Here is a 14,148-nt window from a genome sequence, read left to right on the forward strand (position 1 = left end):
TTTGCTCTGTGCACTCGGCGCTGGGGAAGTTTGTCAACAAAGCAGGGAACTTGAGGATTTCACAATACTGGTTGGGCTGGCAGTTGGCTGTCCGGGACTGACAGCTTGCTCTTTGGGGCTTTATTTTTAGTTTCTGGAGATTTTACTGTATTTGGTAATTTCTCAAAACCAGGAAAAAGTACCGCCTGGCTTCATTTGCTCTCCTCCTGGGTCAGGACAGCCAGAATTGCTCAGGAAAGGAAAAATGGAAGAAAGAGGGACTGGGCTGGGGTGAGTGCTCAGGCTGAGGGACCCTACAGTGCAGGCCTGAGGAGATGTTTCAAAGAGACTCTGGTGCTGTGGGAGGCTCAGGGCTTTGACACCTGGCCCTACCCTGGGCTGTCTGCTGCCGCCTCCTTCCCTTGAACCTTCAGTTCCGCAGCCTTACTGACCACTCCCTTCCCCCATGTGCCAGCCACAGTGCCGCTCCCGGGCCCCAGGAGGGAACACGATGGCGCCCGCTTCCAAGATGCCCACAGTCTGGCAGGAGAGACAGCAGCAGGCGCGCCGGCCCCGGCCCCGGCCCCTCCTTCCTTCAGGGCCTGCTGGAGTCTGGAGAGCAGTTCACCACCCCACCGCTGGGCTTGGTGTTACGGGCCACAGCAACTGAGAACTTTTCTGTATAAATGCCAGTCAACCCAGTTCTAGCTGGCCTAGGGGTAGGAGTTGGGGGGGTGACGAGGGGATCCCTACTAGTGGCTCATAAGCAGAGTCTAGAGACTGGGAGGGGCTTATTAAGGTAGTTTGATTTTGAGCTCAAGGGCCACCCCCCGCCTCCACTCGCCCTCCCCGGACCTCGCTTTCTCTCTGCACCCCTCAGCCAGGCCATCTTCTGCACAAGCTTCGCTCCTGCGGCTCCCCGCGGGGTCAACAGAGCCGCAGGAACAGCTATAGCGCTAACTCACCCCAGCTTCCGGGAGCCGGCGGCGGCTTTCCCAGCATGCCCAGCACGTGTCTGCCTGGACCTCATTGGCTGTAATCGGGTCAGGTGCCCGCCCCTCGGCCAATCACAGACACGGACAGGCATTGCCGCGATTGGCTTAGTCTGGCCTTGGAGGTGATGGGGCCCGCCAGGCTTTGAGGAGGGGGAGTGAAGGAGGTCTCCCCAGGAGGGGCTCGCAGGTTACTGCCGGCAGAAGAGGGAGGCTGCCCGGGAGGTGGAAGGCAGGCGACCTTCCTCGTCCCCATGGTGCCCAGGGACGCCCGCGAGAGCGAAGTCGTAGACTAGACCCTGCGTTCACAGGAGGACTCAGTAACGCTCCAAGCCAGCTAAGAGAGCTGAGGAGAGGCGCCCTGTGTCCAGATCAAGGTGCAGGGTGAGTTAGAGGGAAGCTGGGGCTTCCTGCTGGAGAAACGGATGAAAAAGGACATGGCAGTTGTCAGGGAGCCCTGTTCTAAGACTGATGGCGCTCGGCAGTCAGGACAGCCGCCAGAGGGAGGCTAGTGGGTTGGACAGTCCCCTGACTGGTGCCACCGGCACCCAAGACAAGGCTGCGCCCAAGTGCCTGGTCAGAAGGAGCCTGAAGCCCTTCCAGGGCCTCTCAGGCCAGTCTCATTACACTGCCCCTTCTCTGGGACCTCTCAGCTCTGAGGAGGGTCTAATTAAACCCTATAAGATCTTCCCCTTTAAGATATGTGCAATTTCTTGCATGAATGGGGAGGGATGTGGGTGCAATGGGCAGAGAGTTTCTTACAGATCTCATCTTGGCCCTGCTTAGGGAGAGGTTACTCCTGGCCACACTACCTCTGGTCCTGGCTCGCAGGCACCATTCTCTGTGCAGATTGGACCCTACCTATACCCCACTCTTCTCTAATCTCTGAACCCTGCAGGCAGCTAGATTCTGCATGTTCTCTTTACAACACGCTAGTTCAGACAAAGTCCATGTGATTCTAGCTGGCCCATGTGAAACCAGAGAAGACTGGCCTCTGGTGTGCCCCTAATCTGAAGGGTTAGGGCTCATATGAGTGGGTGAGGGGGCAGGGAGGGGGGCCCAGTACCCACTTTGGGTTGGCAGCAGTGTCTGGAGGCCTTGGAGGCTTGTCTGGGATGGAGAAGGTTAATGGGGCATTGCAAAGAACAAGGAACTGTGTCCAGGATGACAGACTTGGCTTGAGGAGGGCCTAACACTAGCTCTCAAAGCCTAACTGACTCTGCGGCACAGCTCCTGTCTGGACTGTGCCAGGGAAGGCAGGACAGACAGGGAAAAGAGGCTCCCAACCACTCTAAATGGACACCACAAATGTTTATCCTGAGGAAAGTCCCTCAGTTCCTCAGTTTGACCCTGTTTCTAGTTTTACTCACAATTCTATGGGAAGTACAGGTCCTCCAGCAATCCTTCTGGAAGAACTTTGTCCCCCACCCCATGCCCACCTCATTGTGTGCCTCTTGATCTGAATCACTGCCTTGGACTTTTTGCCTTCTGGGTCCCCAGAGGACTTGAATTTCCCAAAGGCAGAGACTGTGGCTTATCCACAGTGGTCTCCTCACATTGCAGCCCACACCTGGTGTGTGGAAGGTGTCTAATAAATGTAGAATGATGGCTCCCTTGGTGGAGACTAAGGAATGTGGAACTTGGCAGGGGCAGGGAAGAGGATTACTGGAGTGTCACTGCCTGGTGTGAAGGGGGATGCAGAAAACCACCCAAAGCAGACAAACAATGATTAGAAGCTCACAGAGGAGAGACAGCTCTGCAACTTTGGGAGCCTCTGGGGCAGGGTGAACTTGGACAGTGTTGCTGTTACTGAGGGCTCCAGGGCAACTGAGCAAAGGTTAGCGACACCGAGAGATTGCAAATATACCTCAGTCCTCACAAGTGTTTATAGGGGAGGGTGTGGTTGTTTCAAAGTTTGGTTGTCAGGATCACACTCTCAGCTGCTTGAAGCGTGCTCTACATGACTCCTTCCCCTAGGGTCTCTGGCAGCCCAGATGTTTCTGTGACAAACTACCATCTCCTGTCTGGTTTCTAGGCCCTAAAGGGTGCCATTGGGTTTTTCAAGCCTTTTTCCGGGATTTTCAAAAGCCTTACGGGCAAGGCTAACCTGTGAGCCCAAACATTAACTTACTTGCTGTGGGCTGGAATTAAAGCAGTTCAGTGTGGTAACAGTTATGTAGTCTGATGAGGAGTTATGTGTGTCCTGGTTAATAAAATAGGGACTATGTGTCCTCTCGCCCAGCACCCAGCCCAGCAGACTCTTGTGTAATTACTACTTGATCAAGTCAGTTTTCTGAAGAAAAACCATGTGGAGAATGAGGCAGAAATAGGAAAATATCTTTGGGCTGCAAAAGAAAGGACAAGTTGCTCCCGTCCCAATTAGTTTCCTCAGGGAACCTGAGGGCAGGAATTCTGTGAGGAGGCCCATTTGGGGGTGCAGTCACCCCTTGGTGGTCAACGGGGAGCACAGCACTTGTAATCACAAGCAAAAGGTATTCCCAATAAAACCTCCACATAGCGGAGAGAAAGAGAAGCCATGCATCTTCTAAATTGTAGGCTGGTCATTACTCTGGAAAGCTGTGCAGCAGAACATGATGGGCCATGGTATGGGTTCCTAACCCAGTGTCTCGGGCCTCTTTTCCCATTCCCTGTAATAAAGGTAGCAAGGAGGGGCTTCCTGGATAGGCCAGTGTGAGTGAATGAGACAAGCCTGGCTACAGGACCCTCTGCACTTGCTCTGTGTCCTCTCTCCTGTCTGGGGCAGGTCAGTGTGACTGACCACTCAGTGAGTGGTGGCAGGAGGATGGGACATGTGGACAGCAGGTTGCCTGATGTGGCCTGACTTCACCTGGTCCTCAAATGGGCTTTGGAAGTTACCAGGGAAACTGGGAACCAATACATGTTTATTTCTAATATCTGGAAACTCCTTTTGAAACATCTGTCCTTTCTTTGGAGGCCTATTGATAGGAGTCACCCTTCTATAGAAGGGGAAAAAGACACAAAAACTTCAGTAGGGTAAGAAGGATGTTTGTATTTATCAAGAGGCTAGTAAATATTCGTATTTAATCATTGTAACAATTCAGTTGGAGGATTGTTTTTCTGCTCATTTTACAGTATGGAAACTGAAGCTCAGCAAAGTAAACTGATGTGTTTAGGATGAAACAAAGCTCCAAAACCAAAGCGTGAACCCTATGCTCTAAATGTCACAGGGCCTCAGAGGCGTAGCATGTCTGGATGTTATGGGAATGTGTAAGGACACAGCTCTTCTCTACCTTGGGTGGGGTAGAGGGGAGGAGAAGATTTCCATAAGAAGCCTCCCTCAATCCCCAGCACCCCAACTACCTTGGGCAGCTCCACCCCTTCTAGTCTGGACTTCTGTTGATTACTGGTTGAGAGTCACTTCATCCTGGCCCACAAAGCTGACTGGACTAGCCCTGACACCTGTCCCATGACAGCCAATTCGTAGGTTGCTGATGGCTCTGCCAGTGAAAAACCACATCCAGCAGGATGGGGTGACGGGGGGAAGGATTGGTCTACAGTACAAGTGATTCCTCTGGGGGCAGCAAGATTGTGCTCTCCAGAGGGAAAGAGGTTTGGTAGCAGAAAGACACACTGCACACACCAGGGAAGTAGAGGCAGCGAGCAGCCAAGTTCTACAGAGCCAGTGCTTGGAGCAGGGGAATGGATGTATTTACTGCTCTCTGGGCTCTTCATGCTCCTTGCACCTCAGACCTTGTAGCTGGGGGAGATAAAGTAAATCTCTCAGATTTTCCTTAGTGTCTATTTGTCTGAAAACATTTTTATGTTGCCCAGTCTAAAATTCCAGGTTGGCAATTATTTTGAACAAACGGAAGGTATTCCACCATCTTTTAGCCTCATTGTTACCAATGAGATGTCATTTGTCAGTCTGTTGCTCTTTCCTATCTGGCTGGCTTGGTGATCTTTGTCTTTGGTGTTCTGCAGTTTCAGTATACTATGTCTTAGGTGACAGTCTCCTTTTATTTAGCCTGCTTGGAACTTGTTTGGTTTTCTTAGTGTATGGGTGTCTGTAATGATGAATCTTCTGTGTCAACTTGTCTAAACGATGGTGCCTAATACTAGTCTAAATGTCACTATGAAGGTATACTGTGATGAACTTACTATTTACAATCAGTAGACTTTGGGGTGCCTGGGTGGCTCAGTCAGTTGAGTGCCTGCCTTTGGCTCAGGTCATGATCCTGGGATCCTGGGATTGAGCCCCACATTGGGATCGCTGCTCGCTGGAGAGCCTGATTCTCCCTCTCCCTCTGCCTGCTGCTTCCCCTGCTTGTGCTCTCTTTCTCTCTCATAAATAAATAAAAAAATCTTTAAAAAAATCAGTAGACTTTAAGAAGGATACCCACCAGAATGTGGGTGGGCCTATTCAGTCAGTCAAAAGTCTTTATAAGAGAAAACAGGTTTCCTGGAAGAAGTAATCTACCTCAAGACTACCACAGAAATTTTGCTCCAAGTTCTACCCTTCTGGCCTGCCCTGTGAGTTTTGAAGTTACAAGACTGTAACTTCAACTCTTGCCTGGGTGTCCAGCCTGCCACCTTGCCCTGCAGATTTCAGACTTGCCAGCCCCCACAATCATGTGAGCCAATTCCTTAACACTTGTCCCCTTCTTCTGGGAGAATAATGGCTAAAAGTGTTAGTCAAGTCTGGAACTTCTTGGCCATTCCCATTTCTTTAAGGGAATCCATTGAGATTTAAGGTTTACTTTCTTGCTCTATATTCTCTATTTTCCTCTATATATTCTATTTCTATTTGAGCTGCAATTTGAATAATTTCTCTAGATTTAGATTTTCAAGTCACTGATTCTTTTGTCAGCTGGGTCTGATTTACTGCTAAACCCATTCCTTGAATTTTAAATTTAGTCATAATATATACTCAGTCATAAAAATATTTTTTTATTCTTTTTTTAAAGATATGGTTAGGCATTCAATATAGTGTTTTCTACATGCATTTTCAAGTTTGGCTTTTATTTCTTTTTTTAATATTTAAATTTTTTTAGCTTTTATTTATTTATGATAGTCACACAGAGAGAGAGAGAGAGAGAGAGAGAGAGGCAGAGACACAGGCAGAGGGAGAAGCAGGCTCCATGCACCGGGAGCCCGACGTGGGATTCGATCATGGGTCTCCAGGATCGTGCCCTGGGCCAAAGGCAGGCGCTAAACCGCTGCGCCACCCAGGGATCCCTGGCTTTTATTTCTATTAACATATTAAATATAGTCATTTCTGCTTGTGTCTGATAATTCCATTATCTGGAGACCTCTAGGTTGTTGATGCAGCCTGTGGTTTCTGGTAAACCTCACTTATGATGCTTGTTTCTTTGAATACTAAGTCATTGTTGATTGAAATCTGCTCATTTTCCTTTGAATTTACAGATATCACTACAAATTACATTCTCAATCATCTTTTCTGTGTGAATTTGGGCTGCAAACTCACATAAAGTTTAGCTCATGTTTCCTAATATATATATTTTTAAAGATTTATTTATTTGTTTATTTTAGAGAATGTGAGCACAGGGGCCGGATGCAGAGGGAGAGGGAGAATCTCAAGCCGACTCCCAACTGACTGCAGAGCCCAACGCATGGCTCGGTCCCATGACCCCAAGAGCTGAAATCAAGAGTTGGATGTTCAACTGACTGAGCTACCTAGGCACCCCTCATGCTTCCTAATTTTAGGGGTAAATTTTCCCACTGTTTTATTGGGGGCTTGAGGTAGTCAACTTTTCTTGCAGCCTCCTGGGAGAGAGGGTGGGAATGGCTGGATTTGCCTCTATTTCACACTCTTTATCTTCAAGGGTGTAACTGGGGCCCCCAGTTCACTATAGAAGGGATTTCTTGATAGACTCCTCACCCAGATCGTTCCTGGGCTTTATCTCTTATACCTTAGGCTTTGGAAAGATGTGAAACCAAACACAGCCAAGCTCACCTGCTTAAAAAAAATTCCTTTCAGGGCTCTACTTACATTTCTAAATTTCCACATCCACTTAGTTCCTGGTTCAAGAATGCTTTACCTTTTGCCCAGTTCAATGATGCATCTAAGAAATTATTTTATTCTAGATTTTTGGTTGTTTTCAGTGGAAGGAATAATCTAGTTACCTAGACACTCTGTTATTGGAAACTAAAGTGCCTATATTTTTTATTTAAACCTTGCATTTCTGGGATAAACCCAAATCTGTTATATTACATATACCATGTACATATAACATACATTGTTGAAATGAGTTTACTGATATTCTGACTTTTTACATCTTTCTTTTGTAGTTGAGAATGTCCTGTGATTTTTCTTTCTTATCCTATCCATGACTGATTTTTTAAGAAAAAAATCCAGGTAATACCACTCCTTAAAATGAGTTGGAAAGTGTTCCCTCCTCTCTTCTACACCAATACCCAGAGAGAAAGAGAAAGAGAGAGAGAGAGAGAGAGAGAGGATGAGACTTGTCCAAGGCTACATAAATGTTATGGCCCAGGTCAGGACTATCTTCTATCCCTGATCCCAGGGCTCCTTTGGATTCCTCACTGCCACCCAGCTACACAGAAGGCATAGCCTGGTCACCACCTATGTACTGTGTCCAGGTCAGGAAGGTGCTGAGTAAATGAGTGGAAAAACAGATATACAAATAGATGGATGATGGAGAATGGATCACGGATGGATGATGGATAGATGGGCTTTCCCCACTCTCAGCTCTGTAGACCATCATGAAGTAGGCAATTCAGTGCTTAAACCCAGCCTAGAGCTACCTGCTTGGTTCCATTCTTCAATGACTGAGCGGTCCTAATATCTTTTAACTCAGCTTTCCCATCTGTGCCCTTTAGGCTGTGACAAAGTGAACATGCTCAGCATGGTGGTTAGCCCGTGGCAAATGCAGGATATCCCATCCTGGACAGTAAGTTCAGGGCTTCCTTACCTGGATTGTGCCAAGCCCCTGGGGCACAAGTGGAGTGGCAGACTTTGGTGTGTGTGGTGGTGGAAGTGGATTCCTGTCATCTGTCCTCCCAACTACTGCTGAGATGCCCTATCAGCCAAACCTGGTGACTCATGGAGGCTTGGGTCTGTGTTCACTGTGGAGGTGATGTCACATGGCATGGGGTCTGGTCCTTAAAGCACTGCAGATCCCCCCGGAACTTCCCTCCTCCCCATCCTTGAGTTGGGAAAACCCCTTCCTCTCCTCCCTGCCAGGTTCTCATTTCTTACTCCTCCCCTAGCATAAACTCTCACTGAGTTTACACTTTTGAAAATAAAGCCAGGAAAAAAAAGATGTCTTCAGGCAGATTCTGCTTCTGCCCTGTAACCTGCACCCTCCAGCCAAGGGGACACAGCAGAAAGGACTTCTTGGAACTGGAAAAAAAAAAATGGTCTGGGAATGAAATACAAATGGCACCTCAAAAAGTCAGCCTGCTCCACTGGCTTTGCAGAGGTTGCAGGGCTGGAGCTTCTGGTAAAGGCTTCCCAACTGTGGGCATCTCTTCCTGGCTCCACCTTCAGTGACATCACAGTGGGAGCTTGAAATAAAATGAGCATGGAAATTGGCAATGCTACAATTCAGGGAATGTTAAACATTTACGAGCATCACCCTGGGCAGGAGCCATGGCTAATAGCAGCAGGGATAGGAGGGGCTGGACTGAAATCCAGAGTTGGGATAAAGCCAACAAGAGTCCCTCTTCTTTGTCAAGTTTATTTTATTAAAATATACAGGACTGAATATTGGTGGGCGCTGAGAACAGGAACCACCTTCCCAGGCTGCACCCAAGGGAGACGCTTCTGCCATGCAGACATGCGGCCAGTCCGCATCCCAGTGTGGGAGACAGACCCCTCCTGCTTGTACGTGCAGCCAGTCTGGCCCAAGGCCAAGAGGGGGCAGGGGCATGGTGGTGACACTCTCCTATGGCCTCGGCCCCTTAGAAGCACAGCTACACCAGCTGGGAGGGCCTAGGGGTGGGCGGAGGGGGAGAAGATCCCTGAGCCAGGGAAAGCTGATGCCCTCCTGGAGGAGGGAAGAAAGACTCCTCCACCCCAGTCAAACTGGAGATGGGGTGTCAGTACAACTCTGAGGGAGAGGGCCACCTGTGTGGTGTGGATGCCAAGGGGTCCCCGTGGACAAACCAGGCCAATTGCCATGGCCTCCACCATTCCACCTTTCCTTTGAGGGCCCTGCTCACCCTTGGGCCAGGCCTGAGCAGAGAGGGGGTGGCAGCCGGTGGAATGTATTGTACGGGAATGTTCCTCAGAAAGGCCCACGCTACCAGGGGGGTACTGGGTTCCTTCTTGGGGAGGCCTGAGCCAATGAGAGCAGCCTCTCTCTCTTTCCTGGAGGTTTCTGTCGACCTACCACTCTGCCTCAGGCCCCTCAGTTCTCACTCTTGGCTCTGCCTTCAGGCTGACATCAGCCTCCATCCCCAGAGCAGAACCCAGACAGGGAGAGTCCCTACGGTTTGTGCTTTTGAATGTTGGTGAGCTGGGCCGGGCTGGGCTGGGGACGGGCTTCGAGCCCGCACTGCTCTGAGGTACAGAACTGACCCCATGCTTCCTGCCCAGAGCTACCTGCATCGGGGCCATCGCAACCCAGGCCTCAGCCCGCTAGGAGGGCCTGATCTTGGAACAAGTGTCCTTGGCTTGCATTGTGGGCTGCCACCTGAGCTGCTCTGGGTGCTTGTGCTTTGTGTATGGGGTTGGATGAGCTGTGTAGAGAGGGTGACCACACTGCTAGAGGACCCTAACCAGGAAGTGGTAGTGGGGGGCCGCGGAAGATGAGCTGCTCAGAAAGGAGGCCTGCTCTGCCACCTGGGCTCCCTGGCTGCCAGTCCCTGAGCCTTGTGACCTCTTCTTAGAACCTATAATGACCTTGGGGTCGAACACTCTAGTGCCAGAGGGGTACGGTGGCCCCACCCACTTCATTCCCACTGAGCTAGGCCTAGGGCAAGGGAAGGCTTCTTCCATTTCAGTGGACTTGGCAGACAGTCCCCCTGATTCTCCACCAAGAAACCCAATCCCTGAGCTTGAAAGGCCCCCTTCCCAGGATGGAGAGAAGTGTCCAGTGGCCCCTTACCACTGGGGCTTGCCAGTGGAGTGGCAGGCAATTCCTGGGAATCCAAGGAAGCATTTCCAGGAAACAGCAGGCTGTCTCCATTACTACCTCTCTCTCCTAGTCCCAATTCTCTTGATCCCGCTGCCTGTCCCCCCTTGTCCTGTGGTGAAGTCCTGGGAGTGCAATCAGTGGGCAGGGAGTGGTTAAAGGACAAGAAGGCCAGAGTAGTTCCCAGAACTTGGCCCATGTGTGGTGAGAAGGAAGGGTAGTAGGAGGGAGGGGCAAGGGGACACACACCAGAGGGGCCTTTATTTTGGAGACCGGACCCTCTGCTGTAGGGGATCTTGAGCTCCTTCCTGACAGCACCCCATGGCCAGCAGCCTGCAAACACTGCTGTTTCAGTGCCCCCTCCAGAGGCAGCCCCACCCCCCTGGCCTGGACAGGGGCTGGCTGGGGTAGTCTGGCTCCCATCACCTGGATCCAACTCCCAGCCAGACTCAGTCCCTCCCTGACCTCTGCACCCCCTCTACCAGCCCAAAGGAATGGGCTGTGTGTGTATGTGTGTGTGTGTGTCTAGAGGAAACTGTTCACGTTTTGCAAATATATTAGAAAAAAAGTTTCTCATGGAGGCTGCTCCTGGCAGGACTGAGATTTCTTTGGGGGCAGAGGTGGCAGTGGCCACCCAAGGACCCCTCCCCACCGACATGTCCTAGATGACGTTCTCAAACAGCTGCATGGAGCTCATGATGTTCTCATCCTGTGTGGAGAGAGAAGGGGGATGAGAGGCCTGGTCAGACCCTGGGTGGACAGGGCAGAGCAGTGCCCAAATTGCTCCTACCTTGAGCAGATTCTTGCCGGGGACTCGGAACCCTACAGTGATCACTCTGTCTCACTGAGTGAAGGGGCAGCTGGTCAGGCCCAGCCTGTCTTCAGCCCCAGAGTCTGACTGCAAGCCCATCTAGGGGCTGCTGACTTGCTGATGGACACATTTCCCTGGCTGCACTCAGATGGAGGCCAGAGATACCTGAGAGGCCAATCTGGGAGTGATGCTGGTGGCTAAGGCCAGTGGAGGCACAAGGTCACACGCCCCAAGGGTGCTCTGAACAGGAAGATCCATGGCAATGCTGGGGGATCCTCCAGGCACCTTGATCACAGTGTGACCCTGTACTGAGGGCCACAGGGCCCATCATCCTCCCATTGGCCCATGTCTGTCCCCTCTGATGTGAGGCATTATGGGGCAGTCTGAGGAATGGCATGCCCTTGGACTGAGGGCTGGCAGGAGCTGGTGGCAATGGGATGGGCTCAGAGGAAAGTGCAAACATGGAGTTTGGAGGTTAGGAGGGGTTTGGGGACTGGCAGGGGACCCTGGGTATCCTCAACCCCTAATGCCACCTACCTTCTGACAGGTCTCCAGGAATTCATCAATGGTCACCACCCCATCTTGATTCCGGTCCATTTTCTGTAACCCAAGCCAAGCCCTCAGTGAGTCTCTGGGTCTGCTCCATCCCAACTTGTCCCCTCTGGCTTGTACTCTGGATCCAGGCCATATAAAGTGCCCTCCTCAGCTACCTGTTGTGGCACAGCTGACCTCTCTGCCATCTCCCCAGCCTGATCCCCACACCCAGCCATTTCCCAGCAGCTTCCTTGGGCTTACACTTACCAGAATGCATCCCCATGCTCCTCTGACCCCCTCATCTCCCTGACAGGCAGCCAGGGCAGATGGGGCCACCAGTACATGGGAGGTGGAAACTTTAGTCCCTTTCATCCCCCTGGACACAGAGCAAGGTTACTCCCAACCCCAATCCTCTTGCATTGTTTTTCTGGAGGAGCTGGGAGGGCTCTTGGAAGGCACCAGAACACTGGCCTGGTGTGTCAGCCCCATTGAATCCATAAGCCCTGGTCTGCCCTGAGATGAGGTTCAGTGGATTGGGGAGTGGGGATGATGTTTTCATTTGCTCACTGGGATCCTGACCAAGGTAGGGGATGCAAGTTTAACCTCCTCATGGCAGGATGGGGGCTCACAGAGGGGAGTGGCTTGCAGGGTTGTCCTAAGAGGAGGACCCCCTCCCTCCTCTATCTGCCCTTCCCCTCAAGTCCGGGGCTAGAGCTCTCACCTGGAAGAACCTCTCCACGTGCTCCAGAGGTGCGTCCTCCCGCAGGATAGGGTAGGTGTGGCGGCCCATCATGTCATAGATGGACTTCATAATGGCCAGCATCTCCTGGAGGCCAGAGGGGCTGGCATGAGCCTGGCTGCAAGGACGTAGGGAGGTACCAGGGCCCAAGGGGAGGGGCCCCATCAGAGGGTGGACGGCACCTCCAGGGCAGCAGTGAGTGAGCAGGAGGGTGCCCCAGCTGGAGAGAGATGAGCTCACTCCCATCTAGCGTAGGCAGTGCAAGCCTCTGACTCCAGAAGTTGGAGAGAGATTTTGATGTGCCATCTCTAAAATTTGAAACTATAGCGACTATTTCATATACCAAAAAATGATTGGGCTAACCAAAACCTGATTGTAGGCCTGTATGGTGAGGACTCCCACCTGCCTTAAGGGACCACACTGCCCCCTTGACTGGTGGAAGCCAAGGCCAGCTCCTCCTGCCCTCTGTCCCCAGCTTCTCCACTTGTGTCTCCCTCAGGACTTCCCTGTGAGAAAGAATAATCTAAGAACATTTGTTGAACTAGTTCAAGATGTATAGTGAGGGCCACACAAGCTCCATGTTCCCTGCACCCAGGTGTCCATGACCAAGAGCCTGGAGAGGAAGAGAGCCCCCCCTGGCTGCTCTCCCCTCCAGCGCTGGGCTGAGAGTCATGTCTCTGAACAGGAAAGGGAGACAGGACAGCTGGGACAGCAGGAGAGTAGAGGAGAGAGGCTGGGAGTGTGAAGCAGCAGTGAGGGAGAGGGGCAGGGAGCCCGCCCATCCTGTACCTCTTTGGTGATATAGCCGTCCTTGTTAATGTCATAGAGGTTAAAGGCCCACTTCAGCTTCTCATGGACTGTTCCTCGCAGGAGGATGGAGAGGCCGACCACAAAGTCCTAAGGAGGGAGGGGAGGGTGAGGAGTGACAGCCCAGAGCCCAGATTTTATTTCCAGTTCTCTATGTGGCTTCACGCCTCTACACATGAGGAGCCTGTGTTATAGTGCAGGCAGACGGTGTCTGTTAGGTCAACACCGTGTGAGTATATGCATGTGTGTGTATGTACGGGTGTGTGAGCGTGTGTGTGTGTGTGTGTGTTGGGGATGGCATGGTGGCTGGTACTGATCTCAAATAAAGATATTCAAATTCATCGTGTCTTAGACCCATTTAATGCACGGCTACTGATAGAGAAGACCTGGGGGTGCTCTTCTAATAAAGAGGAGTGCTCTACTTTTAGTTTACCAAGTATCTGCATGTCAAGGTGCTTGAAAACTTAGAGTTTATTTATTTATTTATTTATTTATTTATTTATTTATTTATTTATTTATTATTATTATTATTTTTAACTTAGAGTTTAAAAGCTAAACTAACAGTGCTCAGCTCTGGGGCTGTGACATACCCTGTGTGCTGCAGTCACTTCTGAGGCATGACAGATAATTTATTATAATGTTACAAGACATGAATGTTCCAGCAGCATCCTGTGTGAAAAGTCCAACTGCTCTAACAGTTGGTAGAAAGCAAGCCCTTTCTTCTACTTCCCGGAAAGCCTGCAGGTTGAGCCTTCCCTGCCCCATGGGGTCCTCCCAGGTTATTCTGAGAGAAGGAAGCAGAGAAGGGCTATCTCGATCAGGGAGTGGAGGACGATAGACTGCAGGGAGCCCTGGCTGTACCCCAAAGGGCTGGGCTGCCACTCAAACATCAGATTTTCTGACTCTGAGGCCTGTACCTGAGAGAGACAAAGGGAAATAGGGAAGCAATCTGGAGGAACAAAATTTATTCCAGGAGGAAAAAAACCTCAACAAAAATTACTAGAAGCAGAGATTAGAAATCTGTCACCCCTAAAATACAAATAGCATGCTACAAAATGGGAATGATTGAGAACAAGAAAGAGCTCTTGGAAATTAAAAATAAGAAAGCAAAATGACAGACTCAGAAGAAGGTTCGGAAGAGCAAGTGGAATCTTCTGTAAAGTTGTGTGAAAAAGGCAAAACAGC

The 14,148-nt window shown here is 50.7% G+C and overlaps 1 protein-coding gene and 1 long non-coding RNA gene across 3 annotated transcripts in view; one reads left to right on the plus strand and one right to left on the minus strand.

Annotated features, from left to right (window-relative positions):
- Positions 1-969: 969 nt before the first annotated feature.
- Positions 970-9,251, plus strand: LOC119869752. Its single transcript, XR_005372384.1, has 3 exons — positions 970-1,355; positions 6,504-6,679; positions 7,815-9,251. It is a non-coding gene; the product is annotated as an uncharacterized LOC119869752 (long non-coding RNA).
- The window catches only part of KCNIP3 (potassium voltage-gated channel interacting protein 3), an 83,024-nt gene continuing 77,534 nt past the window's right edge, over positions 8,659-14,148 (minus strand). Inside the window, exons 6-9 of one of the 2 annotated variants that reach the window (XM_038561397.1) lie at positions 12,946-13,053; positions 12,139-12,243; positions 11,421-11,483; positions 8,659-10,781 (exon numbers count right to left, since the gene is read on the minus strand). In XM_038561397.1, coding sequence (XP_038417325.1) covers positions 10,734-10,781; positions 11,421-11,483; positions 12,139-12,243; positions 12,946-13,053 — 324 coding nt within the window. In that variant the 3' untranslated portion in view covers positions 8,659-10,733. The remainder of the gene's footprint in view (positions 10,782-11,420; positions 11,484-12,138; positions 12,244-12,945; positions 13,054-14,148) is intronic. The other variant, XM_038561398.1, reaches the window with a different exon arrangement.

Source organism: Canis lupus, chromosome 17, assembly GCF_011100685.1.
Source record: "Canis lupus familiaris isolate Mischka breed German Shepherd chromosome 17, alternate assembly UU_Cfam_GSD_1.0, whole genome shotgun sequence".
Classification (NCBI taxonomy): Eukaryota; Metazoa; Chordata; class Mammalia; order Carnivora; family Canidae; genus Canis; species Canis lupus.